This window comes from Euwallacea fornicatus, chromosome 11, assembly GCF_040115645.1.
Source record: "Euwallacea fornicatus isolate EFF26 chromosome 11, ASM4011564v1, whole genome shotgun sequence".
In the NCBI taxonomy this organism is placed as follows: domain Eukaryota; kingdom Metazoa; phylum Arthropoda; class Insecta; order Coleoptera; family Curculionidae; genus Euwallacea; species Euwallacea fornicatus.
In genome coordinates, this window is record NC_089551.1 from 5,063,816 (window position 1) to 5,083,021 (window position 19,206).

At 35.0% G+C, this 19,206-nt stretch overlaps 1 protein-coding gene across 3 annotated transcripts in view; it reads left to right on the plus strand.

Moving 5' to 3' along the window:
• LOC136342282 (homeobox protein orthopedia-like) overlaps positions 1–19,206 on the plus strand; it is a 77,658-nt gene that overhangs the window by 13,374 nt on the left and 45,078 nt on the right. For 2 of the 3 annotated variants that reach the window (XR_010732618.1, XM_066287938.1), the window contains exons 1-2: positions 6,151–6,233; positions 6,574–6,872. Coding sequence is in view for 2 of the 3 variants with exons in the window: in XM_066287938.1 (XP_066144035.1) it covers positions 6,203–6,233; positions 6,574–6,872 (330 nt within the window). In the remaining variant the exon portion in view is untranslated. Of the gene's footprint in view, positions 1–6,150; positions 6,234–6,573; positions 6,873–19,206 lie in introns of those variants that run through there. The other variant, XM_066287939.1, reaches the window with a different exon arrangement.

Genomic DNA, 19,206 nt, shown 5'->3' on the forward strand with positions numbered 1-19,206 from the left:
GTGAGCCACCTTCTTGAATCACCCGGTATACCTTGTGGTTGCGAAAAACTTATGTCTGTGACGTCTTCATCTCACTTGTCCTTTAGCCCCTGCTCTCCAGGTAAGTCATTAATCTCTCTGAACTTGTAAAAAAAAGATCTATTTAAATTTTTTTTAAATCATAGATATAGATTAGTTGAACTACAGAGGGGGAATGACGGAAAATGATCAATTTCTTTAGGAAGTTAAAATGACAGCAGAGGATAAATTAATCAGGTCGTTTTTATTGAACAGAAAAAAACTCGGACATTCCAAAAAGGCGCAGTTCATCAAGACAGTAACAATGGAAGTGACAGTAAAAATGGGGATGATAAAATGTCGCCAATATGAATAGGACATTACTTGTCTTTTGCTTATTTTATACAGGGTGTTATTTAAATACGTGGCTAAACTTTAAGGAGTGATTTTAAGACGAAACATTTATATAAATATAGATTGAGTGATGAGTCGTTTTCGAAGATGCAGTATGACAAACTTTTTAAAGAATTGTTGCATGTAAAAGAAAATTATAAGTAACAAAAACACGCAAACTAATGTGACGGCGAAACTTAGTGACAGTTTTTAATCCAATACAAAGAAATCTTTTAAATGAAAAATTTTCTGACTCCTTTGACAAGTGACGTACACAGGACTAACGCCGGAAATTTAAGAAAAATCAAACAAGAAAATTGCTTTATTAACCCCGCACTTAAACAAACGGTATGCAGTGTTTTTTAATACAAAACCATTTAACAACAAGTGATCCAAAACTTCAAATGGTTTGGCGTAAATATCCTCTAACATCAATATGAGCATTAGCTCGTCTTACCATCGATTTCCGAACACGTTGAAACATTCCCGGCGTATATCTTATCTGATTACATGAATCCCGCATCCGTTGGATTAATGGTCTTCTTCAGTGCTGACCGAAGTTCCATAAACAAACAACTTCACGTGCCCTTAAAGAAAAAAATCTAACGGATTTAGATCTGGTGACCTGGGCCGCCGTGACTGTGCCTAATGCGGGAAAAATATAAAAGATTTTAGAAAGCCAGCGGCTCATAATTAACAATAATAATCATAAATAACTCTGCCAAATTTCAAGAAAATTGGCTGAAGGATATTTAAGACTTTTATGAAAAACAGAATTAAACAATAAAATTGACACCTTGTATCTTAAAAACGAAGCAATGCCGGACATGTGTTTATATAAACTTTTCGCCTCAAGATAAATCAATGAATCACACCTTCATATTTGATCACGCACTTACATAACACCCTGTATTTCTATATATCATATCATACGCTACAGAACTGTTTGATTTCGAACTCGGGCCAGTAAAATCTCCATCGACGTGGATAATCATAGGTTGAATTTCCTGCTGACCGGAAATTCTTTCTTTTCCTTCAGTTTAGATATCCACTTTTCAGTACTCTCTGTGCATTTTTTACGCATTTCTGGTGTAACGGTAAACAACGCCTCTTTCCAAACAGCTAAAAGAAATCTTTTGGGAGTAGCTTCCTCAATCAACCTCTATGTTATAATGCTTTTCGGTAACGCCCCAAACATGTCAAAAGGTGAAAGACATATAATATCTGATATTCATAGTTCTCTGCCAGTTTGTCTACCATAAATCTTCTTTGCGGATTATGTCTGGAAGGAAAGCTCATTTGACTGACAAATTTTTATGTAGTATATAAAAGAAATATTTTTCGCGTATTCTGTTCAACTATAAAAAGTTCAAAAATTCCCTTTTGAAGATAAAAATAGGGAATGGAATATCTGTCATGATTAATCACCCTTGAATAGAGCCTTTGGTCCCCACATGCTGTGATATTCAGTGTTATCCATAATGTTCCAAGAAGAATGTGCGAAATTTCGAATCGATAGATTTTTAAACCATTTTAGAAAATTCTTTTGATTCAATTCTCCATAGTAATTTGATAATTGTGCTTTTGATGTGAATATGGTCTCTGTTACTTTGGAAAAGCGGTTCATTGTCGAGTATCCATAAACCAAGAAATTTAATTAGAAACAGTATTTCCATGTTTAAATTATGTTTTACCTTTGCCATGCTCTTTGATTGACTTTATATTTGCTGGGTCCCTACCTCGCCAGAAATGCCAAATTGATTCATTGTGGAATACCCACGTTTCATCAATAAAACGAACTAATATCAGGTCAAAGCTTCTATTGCCAATTCATATGTGAAAAAGTCCAATAAATACATGCCCGATGTATCTCTTTTACATGGAACAAATTCGTGGACCTTTGTGAAACGATCCAAAAAACCTTCTTTGCTTCCTATGAATTCAAATTAGGTTAGAACATAAGCTCTATTAGTGTCTTAATTTGAATGGAAAAATGAGAATATTAATTGGTACATGTTTCGAAAACCACTAGAGATAGTAATAGAAAATATCTGAGCGGAAATTATTCAAAAGAAATAGAGAACCTAAAAGTGAAGCAATAAAGAGGGTGCGTCATTTAATATCTAGAGTTACTACCACTTTTTTGATATAACTAATAACGTCGCATTGCTGAAAATATTTTAAGTCGATAAAGGAAAAATGATTTTCGATATATTTACACATTTTCAGAGAAATCATGTATCTCTTTTCTGTAAAAGTCAAACGTCCCATCGGCCATGATTCACCCTGTAAATTTTGAAAATTTTACCTCGAAACTTAGTAGTAATTGAAAAAGGAGCTACATACAATCACTTAAAAAAGTATTCGTATAGCCGAAAAAAAATTCTGCAAATCGTAATTTTTGCCTGATTCTGTCCAAATTTTGTATAATGAAAATTCAAACTTAAACTCAGTTCACGTTTTCGAGAAACTTTTGAAAATTTCATTTTTGGAGTGCTTTTCAAGGTCTTAAAAAAATCGCCGCTTTGGAAACTTCTTATGGGGTGGAAATTTTTCAATACGGTTTTAATAATCTTTTAGAAGGTATTTTTCTATATATATCTTGAAAATTGGATCAGAGTCACACCACAAATAAGGGAGTTGTAACCTTTCAAAATCCTTTGAAATGTCCAAATTTCATAGTTTTGCCAGAAAGTGACAGTTTTACGTAAAATTATGAAATTTAGATATTTTTCAAGATTTTAAAAGGCCGCAACTTCTTTATTTGTGGTACGACTTTGATCAAATTTTCGGGATATATGTGGAAGAACACTCTCTAAAAGATTATTAAAACCGTATTGAAAAATTTTCACTCCATAAGAAGTTTCCAAAACGGAGATTTTTTTAAGACCCTGAAAAGAACTCTAAAAATTTAAATTTTCGAAAGTTGCTCGAAAACGTGAGCTGAGTTAAAGTTTCAATTTTTATCATACACAATTTGAAGAGAATCAGTAGAAAATTACGGTTTAGAGATTTTTTTTTTCAGCTGTAAGAATACTTTTGTGAGTGACTGTAAGTATTTAACTTACCTCCAACGTTTTTTAATTTCTGAGGCCCTGTCACAGTAAATCGAAAAAGCTTCTACCTGTTGAGGACATATGCCCTTTGGGTCGTTAGCATAAAAGGTAGCACATACTAATGTTTCAAACATCTACTTCGCATTTGAAGTATCTCCGAGATTTAATTGATGCAAAAAAATTAGCATTGATGAAGGTGCTGGTAGAAGCAATTTAATAGTCTTTAGGAGGAGGAACATTTATTTCATCCTAGATTTAAAAGTTGATAATATATTAAGCAGTTTTGGCATTGCAACGAGGATCCTACGGGGTAATAAAATACACACCCCACATTATTTCGGGTCCCGTGAGAGGACGGCATAAGTGAAATATCATGTTCTGTTTTACTCCCGATTTCCAGCTCCTCTGACAGGATACTTTCGCCCTTGTGGACGAATTTAAGTTAGGGGATTACTGCATTAAGAAAGATCCTAGTTAAAAAAAAAACAAACAGGTGTACGAGCTTAAATTCATATTTTATGAATATAAACGGGTGCATATTCATAATAATTATTCATTACCTTCTGCATTTGCACATTTTTTAGACGATGAGCAAAAATTTTAAGAAATCCCAATTGAATTCTTTCGCAGATTGTGAAAGTGACATCACTTTCCTGTCTCGTCTTTAGGCATTAAATTAGAATTTTTTAAAGTCTGAATAGTAATCAGTCATTTATGTTAATAGGAGAAGATGTAGCAAATCAGCAAAAAACAAGACAATTTCAACTATAAAGGAGTAAATTTGCGGTTTTGCCGTTTTAAATGTATTTTTTTGCTTAGGCTGTAAAAAACTTTTACGGCTTAAGCAGTTAAAAAAGATTCTGGCGTTTATCTATCAGGCTTGCGGCGGTTTAAGAAAATTAATACTAGTCAGTACGTTTCTTTATAGCCTAGGCGTTAAAAGTGGCCTTTTACAACTTGTCCTATGCCATTAACAGTCATATTTTTTGACAAACTGAGGACTTTTTTTAACCATCGTTTCGTTTGTGACGGATCTTCAATGTCGCTTCAGTGTTGTGGTGTCATCTTCAAACCCCATGGATTCAGTAACGGACGTCCCGTCCGACGGCAACAGAGGCCCGTGCATTTCTTGAGAGTTTATAATTTTAGGCAAATCAGTATTTCTTCAACTTTACGATACCTGTAGGAGTAAATGCGTTCAGATGACTTCAAAACAAGTGCATTTTTATTTATTTTTTAATTTAACTTTGTATTTCAGCAATGTTTTGACACATGACAGATTTGAAAAAGAGTTTTTTTTAATTGTTATTGTTTAGATGGTAGAGAAGCTTGAAGTGCCTGGCAGCTCCCGAAAGAGTGGGTCGCTCAACATATTTTATGATTTTCTTTCGCTCTAATTTAATTCACCTTTGAGATCGGCCGGTTTTATAACAAATTCAATTTTGCAATATTATTTTTCTCGTGAATTTTTCGAGAAACCATCCGTTTTTCAGAAAGCCGCGACTTTGCGATAACGGTCGAAACCGATTGAATTAAAAAAAAATGTCTATTATAAAAATTGCTTTTTTAAAAAGAGACAAAAACATATTTTAAAAAGTGAAAAAAAAAATGCATGCGATAACTTCAACAATTGTGCTTTTACATTTTCACGGCTGCTTCAGAAATTGGTCATAAGGGTCGTCATATATTTTCATTGATTTTCCTGGGTATAATTCATTCGTCTCTATTTCTGGTGGCCTCGCATCCCTCCGAACGTGTTAACTGAAAATCTTTGCCACTTTTCATGTTAAATGAAAGTAAATTGGGTTTCCAAAGTTGGAAAGTAACACTTTAGTTGACTTATTTGGGCTCATAACCAACGAAGAAGTGTTAATGGTGAAGTATGAGTTTTTGTTGGATGTAAATGGTACCACCTGTATTTATATGGCGAAAATGCAAATTTACTACCGATAATGAAAAAAAAACCTGTGGAACAAGTTGGTATGGCGATAAATCTAATATTCGCTTTGGGGAATAATTATTCATATTTTATACGATATTAATAAAATTTTAAACATAGTCCGAATTCTGGACCAAGTGCGCGAATTACTACACCGACTTCATTTTTACTCGCTCCATTCACCACGCCACATCTGTCGTGAAGTCAGACGAAAAGTGCCAAATAAATTTGTTTTTTGTTCACCGTTTATATAATATTTTATACTTCTTTAATCAGTCAACTTTCTGCTACTAAAATTAGCTACGTACAACTGAAGCGATGCGATGAAATCAGTGACCATAAAATCATTTCATGGCACCATTACAAAACAAATTCGCTATGCGATTGGACGAGAGTCTTGAGACTGAGGTCCAACGAACGCTCCAAAGCGAAATCGCAATAAAATCTAACAGAAACAGATCCTGTGATAAACCAAAAGTGATATGATCTCAAAATTGGTACCTAAAATGTTTAATGTTTCAGAAAAGAATTTTTATCGAAAGGAAAAAAGACAAATAAATTTACAATTTCATATTGAAAAGACTTTGGGACTTATTCGTTTCATCTTTATTATCCCTGATACCTTTACAAAGAAATAATGGAAGCGCGCGCTCCGCCCATAGATAGCGCTCCGCCCATTTAGGGGTCTGGCCCCCATCGGTCCGCTTCCCACTTATGTCCCTTTTCGGCATCAACAACATATTCAGAATTCAGTATCAAATCAGTACTCATTAAATAAACAGTGCAGTGCGTCAAATTTTATCGTCAGCCCAAAAATATGTTAAATACTTTGGGCTCTGTCGGTGTTGGTAAGTTAGGGGGGGCATTAATTGACGTGAAAGTCTTTAGCGGTTCAGCATACTAACGATAGGCTAGTTAAATGGGCTAAATTGGAGCAGCCTCGCCCTCATTAAGGCAATATTATTGGGCTTCGCTGGTAGGCCAAACAATTAGGACATATACCAACGAGGCTCTGAAGCTGTTCTGCCATGTTCAGTAGGGACGGGGCTCGCGATTCGCAAACATGATTTTTCCTTAACTATTTCTAAACTATCTATACCAATTACACAAATTGCAACTAATTAATTGCATACATATTACTTAATTTAATTAACGCACCCCCTCACTTCGAGTCATCTTCCATTCTAGGTATTAAGGACATGTGCGGTGAAGAACTAAAGAGACATCAGGGTGATTTGAAAGTGTTAGATCAGCCGCGAATTTCCGGACTATGCGAGAACAGTTTGGGGGTTGGTATTAGTGGCCCACTGAGCAACAACAGTTCCAACGATGGTGAGAAACCCTCGAAGCAGAAGAGACATAGAACCCGGTTTACACCTGCACAACTGAACGAGTTGGAGAGGTGTTTCTCCAAGACGCACTATCCCGACATCTTCATGAGGGAGGAGATCGCTATGAGGATAGGCCTTACCGAGAGTCGTGTTCAAGTAAGTGGGAATAGATACACCTAAGCGAACAGTTGTATAAAGCGGAAGTTCATACTTCCCTGTTGACAAATCTTATAGTGGTCGAATTATTGATGAAAACTATGGCGAAATTGCAATTTTTCCAGAAAAATCCTTACCGACAGTTGAGGAAATATTTATTTGAGTACCTAAATCTAGTCTCTATGGTGGAAATTCTATGATGCAAACCTTACAGACCCTAAACACCTCAAAATGGCATTGCGAGTTTAACAATCTTGAGCAATTATGGTATTGATCACGGGGGGCTTGCTATAGTGTCCATTGCCTTCTTGTCAACTTTATATAGTCCCAAACATAATTTAAGATAATTTTCATTAGATCCCCTTCATATTGTTTAGCGAATCGTTAATAATATCGTTTCTAATCATTTTTACTAAAAGCTATTTTCATAACAAGTGCAGCAGCAGATTCTACCTAACAAACTTAGCTGCCGATATATATAACGTGATTTATATCAAAAACCATTTCCTAATGAGTGTCACACATAATTATTTGCTAATTTTGCTATGATTACTATTATGAAATTGTAATAAAATATCTGAGATATGAGCAAATTCACACTGCGTTGCATCAGTAAAACTACATGGGGTATACACACCAACAATGCTGTTACAGGTTACATTGCTTAACTGAGTTGCTAAATTGAGGCATCTGGCTTTGTTACATAACCACTTGGAAAATGAAACCCCCTAGCCACCAGTTCCGATTGTCAAAACTGTTACTTCATTTTCTCAAAAAAAAAAACTCTTTATTTGCTAAATTAACCAGTATGTGTACGATATTTTGTTCGTGGCATCATAATAAAATAATTCTGACTTACAAAAACAAAGGGATCAGCACGAAAACAGCAACAAAGATTTACAAATTCATTTGTAGACCTCTGCCAGACCATGGACGCATTCTCAGAGCAAACGCAACAAGAAAAACCAAACAATTTGTACAAACAACAGAAAAAATTACAACGACAATGATAACGAAAATAAGACATCCTGATAACTCGTAACCGAACCCCCCAACAAATTATTATATGAACAAACACACATGACAAAAATTACGCAAAGGCTGAAACAACTGCAGAACAAATGGAAGAAGAATAAAGAGTTAGACCATACTGAACCCTCTATACTCAACCAGATGGGCAAAACAATCTAACTTCCCCTCCACCGCGCTTTGATACTGTTTTCAAGAATTATGATTTTTGTCCTTTTTTTCCACTTATTAGCTGAAGTATTGTTAATTTCAAACTCTCCAAAGCATGTAAAATATTTGATCACGGATAGAAAGGGCAATGAGGCCGATAGCCCTTCCTGTATTTAATATGGGATAAAGACTTATGGATCAAATGCCGCCTAATATCTTCAACTTGCCTTCCCCCTCTAGAGATGAGGTATCTTAAAAACGAAATTGTATGCGTCTCCACTATAGACGGAGTCTGAGGAAGTCACATCAGGTGAACGTGCCGGCCGTTCAATAATGACGTCTTCGTACTAATCTTATTATGCAAGTAAAACAGATTATTTGTGATATTAATCAGAACAGTTAACAAGTTTAACTCTTTGAAAATCGGACTTTGCCAAATAAAAGCGAAAAGTAAGCAAATAATTTAATACCCTGTTAAGAGAGTTTACATAATAATGAGATTAGTCGCGTGGATCGCTACAGCCCTCCAGGGCAAATAAAAGTAATGTGGCCGAGACGACGTGGTAAAAACCAACTTAATTTTAGGGTGTTGGTGGTATTAAAGACGTAAATGAAAAGGTATCTGGACCCACACACCCACACATACGTACATTAAATATCCGTGGTAGAATTAGGTTGGATGGTGCGATGAGGTGCTAAAGTAATCCATGCGACCCCTGAACATATACGCCCCGAGTCGAATCATTCAATAATATATCATTGTCCACATGGGTGGTTTGGAGGGAGTATCTTTAAAATAAGCTTATTACTTGTCAACTCGTGACAAAAGCCCAATATACCGAATGCTGTACATCTATAGTGCATGTTGACTCGAATGTATTACGATAGGAACAAAAAAGATTTTGCTATTCTTTCTACAACACTCTGTGCGAACTTCATTTTTGGAACCTCTGTAAACACGAAATTAAGGTTCAAATGGAAATGGATGTCACGTGTTGTCTTATAGTTCAAAATGCGGTGACTTTTTGCTTTACGGATATAATGTATGTTTAACTTACGTAAGTTTCCTATGCATTTATAAAATCTGATAGTGGAAAAATTCGTATATACAACGAGGTTGTGTAATACTTTTGACCCTCCCTACGTCTTAGATGCGCGCTACGGGATTTAAGCGTGACGTTCGGGTTATAATAGTGTACTTCACGATCTTGGTATATAAAATACTATCAAATGTTCCGCGAATGCATCCGTAAAGAGCAAAAATGAGTTTCTCATAGCGATTTAGTGTCCGTGAGATATAAGATATTTTTCGTGATATATACAAAAATAAATGTAAAATAAATAAGAATTAATGGAAAATAATTGTTTGCGTCACAAGACTAAAAGTTACTAATTTTACTGTCGCGGCCATATTTATAGCCGAGTCGAAAAAGAGATGTGAGCTAAAAAAAAACAATTTTTTAGTAACATTGGTTGGTTAGGGGATATCTAAATTTGACCCCCTCTGTTAACGTTTTAACAAATTATTATTTTTTCAAAATTCAAAAGCAGCATTAAATATGAGAAAAAAATATTTTGACATTTGTTTATTTTTTGAATGCTGTTTACGTTACCGGTAGCTCAAAATGGCCGATTTTTTTAAATCGCAATATTGGTCAAGTGACGCCTCTGAGTGAAAGTCTTTCAAAAATGCATTCAATGGTGTATCGTGATTCAAAATCTGTCAATTAGTTTTTGAGAAAAACAGCTATAAATTTGGTAAAAAAATGCAATACAAGCTTAATTAAATGGTACGTAAACAAAGAAAAAACTTATTCCTTGACAGGAGATTGGCCTGTTTTCGATTTTGTGTTCACAAACAGTTTGGTTAAAATAAATAAATAAAAAAAAACAACCAAAAACCAAAAATTGTTGTCGATTTTGCGCTCACACAAATTGTTTTCATTCTTTATATACTCTTAAACTGAATTTTTTACCAAATATAGTTAGTTTCCTCAAAAATTAATGAATAGATTTTGAATCGCAATAATTGCGTTTGATTTTAAAAAAATGGTTTGGTAATAATTTAATAGGGATAGAGGATCCATTTTAGAACTGCACGGTACAAGAGCTTGACGTGCTATTATACAGGGTGTTTCATAAACATACCGACAAACTTTCAGTAGATGTAGAGCTCATAAAAACAAGTTCGAACGAATAAAGTTAAGTTAGAAATCTCTTCGTTTCCAAAATACAGAATGTAATTTTTTTTTTTTAATTTCAAAAACGGTTTGGGATGCGGACATAAAATTGTTTGTCTTTATGTCCTCCACCTGTACTAAAATAAAATAAAATTAATTTCTCCTAAATAATTCTAATAAAATCCCACTTGGAAACGTATACCGGGTATATTGGTAGATATATAAATAAGAAATGGTTTTTATATCAAAAACGGCTACTTGAACTACAAAACACTAAGAGCTCTTTTTTATTTAGAATTAATGAAATAATATGAAAAAAATATTCGTTTTAAAAAAAATTGAGTTGCGCACCATTTTTTTTCATCAAAAACATCTCATTGAATCGCCACACAGTCGCCACTGGTGTAAATGAACATATTCTGTCTATTCAGGAACGTGCACATTTATCTCGGCACAGCGTATCCCGAATTTCATGTCCATATTCCAAATCGTTTTTCAAATATTAAGAAAAAAAATTAATGAAATATTAAACAACTTGCATCTTGGAAACGAAGCGATTTCGGACTTAACTTTATCCGTTCTAAATACTTGTTTTCATGAGCTCTATGTCCCCTGAAAGTTTGTAGGCATGTTTATGATATGCCCTTTATATAAAGAACTAAAAATTCTGTACAAACTCGTTACAAATTGAGGAAAATATTTTTCATGAAAATGCTGGAACATGTCAAATATAATAAATATGTATAGAGGATTACCCATGTAGTAGATAAATGTGTTTTTTTATTTTTGTTTTATGGAACTCCATGTATATTATGACATTTTTGAGCTCTTTGAGAAATCCCGAATATTGTTTATGTAACATAACCATGTCTAAATTCAACAGTTATTGAAATATTTGCGCAATATGGCTATTAGAGCGGCCTTATAGATCGCTTGATCTCACTCCTTTCGACTTTTTTATGGGGTTTTCTGAAACATGTGCGTGTATTTAAATAAGTCCGCAAATATCGAAAAGTTAAAAAATAAAATTACTCAAGAAACTGAACAAATACTTCTTCAAATGATAAGAAAAGTTTTTGAGGAATTTGAATTGCGGCACGCCCACTGTCAAGAAGTCATATCTTAAATATTTAATAGATTAGGTTATAGCACTTTATATTGTTGTTTTTTAAGAATTAATAGTTCTATCATCATTTAATTTTTTTGCATATTTTTCGAAACCTGGTGCCTTTAGACATGGTATGTTGCTTGAAATATGTTCAGAACTTCTGAAAGTACTTAAAAAAGTCGTAATATACATGGGGCTCCACAGGAAAAAAATAAAAACGCCCGTTTATCTACTATATGGGCAACCCTGTATATTTTAAATGTCACAAATTATACAACCAACACAATACTTCACGTGTTCCAGTATTATCAAAAAAATATTTCCTTCAACTTTTAACGAATTTATGTGAGTTTTTTGGCCCTCTCTGTATATAATGTAATATACAGGATGTTCGTTCAGGTCAGGAAATATTTCGATGATGTAGCATTTTCCAACAAGTTGATCGAAAGGCGTGGAGTCATTTAGTGGGCACCAAGGTCTCCGGATCTTAATTCTGTAGACTATTTTTTGTAGGATTATCTGAAAAATGTTGTGTACAACATTAAACCTGAAACAATTAAACAATGGAATAAGAACAGAATGCGCTAATATTAATCAAGAAAGAGTAAATATGGTTCAGAATGAATTTAGCGACCATTTGAAATATTGCCAGGCGCAAGTAGAGTTCCAATTTGAACGTTTAATCTAGTAAGTACTTAATGTTTCTACTTATTAATTACCGTATTTCGTCGAAATTCATTTTATCGTCGCCGTAAGGAAAAATATATTTTAGAAAATTTATCAAAAAAATGTTTATGCAACTTAGTAAAAAAGTTTGTTTCCTGTACATAAAAAAGTGTGCCCTTTCATATAAAATGACCCAAAAGAGGGGTGCCCACTAAAAAACAACTTACGCTGACATCATATCTGGAACAATAATGACGTCACGGCTAATATTACCCACCCAAAATATGTGGAAATGTAAACTAAAGTCTACGTGTCCGGGCACAATTTTTTATTTTAATTCCAGAGCGAGAAAATAAATTTATTCCATGTTTAATACCCACCCTGTATAATAATATACCTATATAGAGAAAATTTCGTATTGCCTTCATACCCCTTTTGGTTTTCATGGTCTAGGCGTTCTTTAACTTTTCACGAATTAACACCTTCCACAGACGACCCAACAGAACAATATAAAAGGAACTTATCGAAAAATTAATGATCATTAAAGGGAATGAACCTTCGTCGGGGATTTATGGCCCCACAGTGATTCGAGTCTAATAAATGCGACCCTCGCCCTTTCGCCAGGCATGATTTAGCAAGTAAATCCAACTTTAATATTATTAGTCAAGTGGCAGATGTATTTATTAAATTCACCTGCCTTGCTTAGCATATCATCTGCCAAAGTCGTTTTGGGTGCTCGTAAAGTGCGTGCCGGATTAAAGTTTGCTCGTTGGAAATTGAAATGGATTTAATGACTAAACGAGGTCTCCTAGAATTTAATATCTGCTGTCCTGAAGAGGATCAAAGTCTGCGTGTGTTTTACCGAAATGTCGAAAATTCGAGAAAAAGTACCTCAATTTAAATTTCCACCGAGTCGACTTCACGTTCCTGCTTTTGGCGTTCTCTAACCCCACAAGAACTTATCTGAATTTGTAAGGAGCCTCAAAACAGATCGGGACGTTAAATATGAAGCAATTTTTATGCATAGAGTGCTTGCTGATTTAATATTAACCGAATCTGTCCTTTGTATCTCGGCTCTGTGTTTATGTTCCGACTGATTTATAACAAAGGGTGGCTTTCATCACTCCCCTAAGGGTAAACCCGACATTATAACACCCCGCAAAAATATAGCTCATAATGCAGTCAAATGCCCATTTAAATATTTAATGAAGAGTGATGATCCGATTTATAAGATTCATCAGAGGCGTTTAGATTTATGGGTAGTCGATTTCAGCTTCCGTGTTTTTTTCAGTCAAATTAGGAAATGGGGGTTCTGGTTAGCGCCGGTTAGACGTCAAACAGCACTTTTTTCTCGTTTTGTGTATTGCCTTTAGGCACATGAGTTTTCCACGTGCGCGCCGAATCCAGATAACTCTGCTGGAAGACAATGAGGAACGTTCTCTTGCGAAACAGCGCTCTGCAGATAATATCAGTAGTGAAACCAAAAAATCAAAAAGGGCCTGCACTTCTCCAGAAATCGAATATCTCGTCCTGGAGACAAGCGATACCGAACCGAGACTCATTTCTGGCATTGGTACTACTCACAGATAGTCCAACTAATTTGCTCTGCGCGATAGGGAGACCCAGACACGTTGTTGCTATAATCAGGTGATTATGTTGTATTGTTTGTGATTTATTGACCTGAGTAGACTGCAACTTGCCAATATATGCAGATGGCTGATGATGCCCCGCTGTAAGAAACTCTGGATTCCCTTGCCGAGTGCACGTTGTCAGGAAGCTCTTCTACAATTATCTTCTTTGTTGTAGACAGAATGCGAGTAGCATCCCTGGATTTTACAATTGGTCGAAGCCTTTTTCTTGAATGGATTTCAAGAGTGCTGTTTGAGTAAATGTAGATAGTTCGAATTGCCCCACTTTCAAATATGCCCCTCATGTTGCTTCAGTTACAGATCCAGAGTAGAGGCCATCGTCATATGGGTCTATCATACAGTTCCTTCTGGGTTCCAGAAAAAGATGGTCTTTGGTAAAGTTTCTCTTTTAGCAATCCGTGGAACAAGTCAAGTTATGGAGTAATCCTTATTACGATATTTGCCAAAACTTACCTTTTTAACGAATTATCGCCCCTTTGAGAGGAGCTCTCTTGTATTAAAGTTAGAAACATTGTAAATGTAAAAGTTTAATTGTAAAATCTCCGAAACAACAAACTTACTCCTAGAGAAGCGTCTCCTCACTACTCCATCATTTTAACTCTTAGCTCACTACCTATTCTAGACTTTCCAACTCTCAAAAATTAATTGACTTAGTTAATTGACCCTGCCTTCTGAATATTTTCCATCTCGCTATTCCTCTCGTTCACAAATTTCCAAGAGATTAATCGTTGTGGTCATCGTGCAATTTGGTTCTCTTTCCATTTCTCAGATCTGAACTCTGGATTCGGATGCGTTATTCATAGAGTTCTTGTCCGGTTAAAGATGATGAGATCTAGCTTTGATTGACGTATTCATGAATGGATTTGGATATTACTGTCAGTTATCATTCATCATCTACATTTATTTTTTATTTGTAATGAGCTTGGTTTATTCCTATGGCCGACTTGAGACGAGCCATATTTTTCTGCACCATATAGCGAACGAACAAAACTATAATCCTAATTTTCACAAAGTACACAAGTCTAGTAGGTTTATAGTGGTTTCTTGAGAAAATCATACTTTTTTCTTGATTCATTACATCGAGTAGTTACATTATATGAAGCTGTCCAACATGGATTTGCTTTGACGGCGTCCTTGCTAGTCTTTAGATGTGGTTTTACCCTCCGCTTCGCGTTTTATTAACCCGAATGGAGCTCCCTTTAATAGATTATAACACTTTTGCAATGATTATTCTAAGTTGGTTGGTCTCCGAATTGTTCTCAACTCCGATGGAATGTTAGAGAGACGTTGAACTCAGCAGCGGTGATATTCTGATCGTCTTCGTCATCATCCAGTAAAGCAGTCGCTGTAATTTGACCTGACTAGTAACACCATTACATTGTATCCGGTCAAGAAATATAACAAGTCCAGCCTAAAAGTAAGGATTTGAATTATGTATTCTCTAGTATCTCGACTATCTTCAAAAAAGAGCTTATAAAAGTCATAGTCGTGCGAGCTGATGTTTTCCAATTCCTAAATGTTTGTCAGACCTATGGACAGCTTCAATATGTGGTCACGTGATTGCAAAGATAATCCTCGTGAATATCGATTCTACTTAAGACTTCAATTTTCTGAGTGATACCGAACTCAACGAAAGTTTTGTCCACATCAACTACAATTTGAAGACCTTCTTCGGGATATAGGATCGATGCTGGCAAATAGTACAGTGCGATGGTATGGATTGAGACCATCCAGAAGAACATTAATTGCTTTATACTGGTTTGAGAATGGAGGCCAGTACTATGGTGCTTGCGACGTGCGTGATGTTTGAACAATGACTACGTTTAGATTCGTTCATGACGTTGTTAATGCCGTTAATGAGGTAAAATCGATGGAGTAGTGTCACGGCCTCTTCACATGGTAGATGCCATACAAATATTTCCTTTATTGACCAATTTTCCAGAAGTACATGGTATAGTGGATGGAGCACTTATTAATATAGACTCTCCTAAAATCAACGAGCCAGCTTATGTAGATCGCCCCGATAAACATTCCATAAACTGTATGGCCCTATGCGGTCCCAATCTAAAATTCTATTATGTTAGTATTCAGAACGTTCTTGTTCATACTATTCGTAATAGTACATTATTAGAGAGTATAGAAAATGGTTGGAGACAGTCTATTCGCGAAAAGAATGGTTCATTCCACCATCCTATGAAGATCCGTCAATTCAAACTCAGAATGATTCTAACAGCGCTGATAAATGAACAAGAAGAGTGATTGAAAATGTGTTTGGCACTTTAAAAAAGACATTTCCATGTTTGAATCATTTACGCGTTGATCGAAATCACAAATTTTCCTGCAAATATTTTTAAATGTTGTCCGACTCTGTATAACATCGGAATACAAGAACAAATGATGATGAATATATAGCACCAAATGAAGACATCTGAGGCAACGAAAGAAATGACAAAAACCGTGTTTATTATTTACCTAATGTCGAAGGACAAGCAAGAATTTATTAATTATTTTAGAAGAAATTATGTGCTAAAGGACAACACTGTAACCAAATGGGAGCACTCTCAGTATCTAATGCATACAGGGTCATTTACGGTGAGTATCCCATTAATAATTTACGGGGTCTTAATATAGCTAGAGATCTGAAATTTTGGATACTGACGTAATGGAGTTTGATTTGTTGAATTAAAATATTGGTGTAGTCGCGACGTTGGCAGATCTAAAGGTAACTGACAACAACTATGTTATTTTAAATGGCACACCCTGTATTTTATTATATTTTCGAATTTCCCGGAAGATTTAAACCCCAGTTTATCTATCATATGCCATAGCTATGATGAACCGTTTTCGAAATAATTTTTTTTGACTGCACCAATGAAGTGAGTGCCAACTTATTTTGATGTTCGGAGATAGATGGATACAGCGTTACGGTTCTTGGAATTGGCCACCCCGGTCACCAGATCTTACATCGGTTGATGCTTATTTATGGGGTGTCATTAAAGATAGAGTATACCGGGACGAGATGCAAAATATTGACTAGTTACGGGAACGGGTGAGAGAAGCACTTGATCTGCTTGATCCATATGAGCTCCAGAGAGCTACAAACATTCGTGTTCTGAATTCAATCCAGGAATGTCTCAAAGCAAACGGTGGCCATTTTCAGCAAAATCTCTAATTTTATTTATATTACGTAGATCTAGTTTATTATAAAGGATGTTACAATTTTGTTTATTGTACGTTGTTAAGCTATAGCCTCCTCCTAACCGAATCAACTAATAAGTGGTGCCTTTTACTCTCAAAGATTCTAATATTTATTTCAAAAACGGTTCATCATAGCTATGGCATATGATAGATAAACTGGGGTGTAAATCTTCCGGGAAATTCGAAAATATAATAAAATACAGAGTGTGCCATTTAAAATAACAAAGTTGTTGTCAGTTACACGTTGATCTGTCAACGTCGCAACGATACCAATATTTTAATTCAACAGACCAAACTCCACTACGTCAGTATCCAAAATTTCAGATCTCTAGCTCTATTAGAACCCCGTAAACTTTTAATAGGACCCTCACCGTGAATGACTCTATATATATATATTTTTTTATTATGCTGTAAAAAGTATTTTATTTAGATTAGGGAATATTTGCAAGTGAACAACCAATCATGAAGCAAAAAGAATAATGAACACAAAAACAAGAAAGACAAATAATTATGCAGTTGTTGATAAAAGTATGAAATAATTTTAAGAAAAATGATTTTTAGTTGATCGCCCATGTTGGTCTCCTCAAAGTTTATGAATAAGGAAACGTAAATATTGTTGAATTTATCATATGATACTTGCCTTGGAAATGTTATTTTCGAGAAAGTTATTGTTAAAACCAATTTTTTTGCTGGACAAAAGTATGGAGTACCATGTAGTTTTGTTATCTACGAGGCATTATCAGTTATTCCACATGATTGTCTGCTAAATTTCATACGTGCTATGGCAAAGAAATGTTTCAAAAGAAGATTTTCGAAGTGCAATTGTTGAAATGTCCGGTCGTGCTTGCAATCAAAGAAAAGTAGCAAAAATTTTGAAAATTAATCAAGAGGCTGTTTTCAAAATCCTTAAGAGATTTAAAAATTTCGGAGATGTAAAAAATGGTTTAAAACCTGAACGTCTAAGAAAAACCAACATTACTACTGATCGAAGTATAAAAAATATACCATCTGGAGATCCTCAAGAGTCATCTATAGTTATTCAGAAGGAAATTTGTAATACCAACATTGCTCTAAGTGATCGAACTGTAAGACGTCAGTTATGTGAGGGGGGCTTGGTAGGAAGGATTGCAGCGAAGAAACCATTCATTTCTAAAAAAAAATAAGAAAGAAAGAATAACATTTTCTCACTAACATTCGTTTTGGTCTTTTTCAAAGTGATTTACTGTTCTTTTTAGTAATGAAACTAAAATTAAACATTTTGGTTCAGATGGGTAAATGCATGTTTTGCGACCAATTGGTCTTACCCTAAGTATCAAAAACCAAGAGTTTAAGATGGTGGTGGTGGTATAATGGTATGGGGATGTTTTTCGCCATCCGGTGTTCGACCGTTAGTTAAAATTGACGCGATTATGGATCGAATTCTATATATATAAAGACATTATTGAGCAACATATGTCACCATCTACAAATTAGGAAATGTCTTTGATTTTGACAGAACATCAATTACATGACAGAACTGAAATTACTATCTTAGAGTGGCCGTCTCAATCGCCGGATTTAAATCCGATTGAGAATCTTTGGGATGACCTAAAACGAAAAATTAGAAACAATCGAAGTTTTTTTTTTTTATTTTAGAATTTCTCGTTTAGTTTTATACTTTTTCGATTTTAGGTATTCGACTTGGTGCTGGAGCTTCTCTTCCTCTACAGCATTTTCTGTAAAGGCGCTGTTCGTGCTAATCTGTTTTTTTTTCCTATAAGCGAACTAAATAATAGCCACATTGCTCTGGAATATATATTATATGATATACAGTGTGTAACATTTATCCTGGAATGTCGAAATATCTCGAATACTAGGTATCCTATAAAAAAAAGTTCAGTACCAATCTTTAATTACTCTGAGGAGGAAATGTATTGGTGCTAAAGTTGATTCCGCTCCATCTCTTGTATGGTAAAAAATTATGGTAATAAAATGTGACAACTAAACAATAAACTGAACGAATAAAACGTCTAATTTTAAACATTCTGTTGTTAATACGGCTTCACGATGGAGTACTTGACCCTAGAAGAGAAAATTTAAATGGTGTTGGTATAGGGAGAAGCTGGTAGGCATTTACATAATGCTGTTAATCTCTGCGTTCAGCGTGTTCCTGAAAGACCATCAGCCCAGACTTCTTTCTATCGGGTGATTAAAAAATTTAACGAAGTGACTGTAAATCACAAGAAAAGAACTCACCCAGCTATTGTGTGTGGAGAAAACAATAAAATTGCAGCCTTAGATGCTGTGGCTTTTAATCCCCCCAAGTGAGCACAAAACAAATATCAGGATTATCAGGAATTTCTCATATGAGTGTG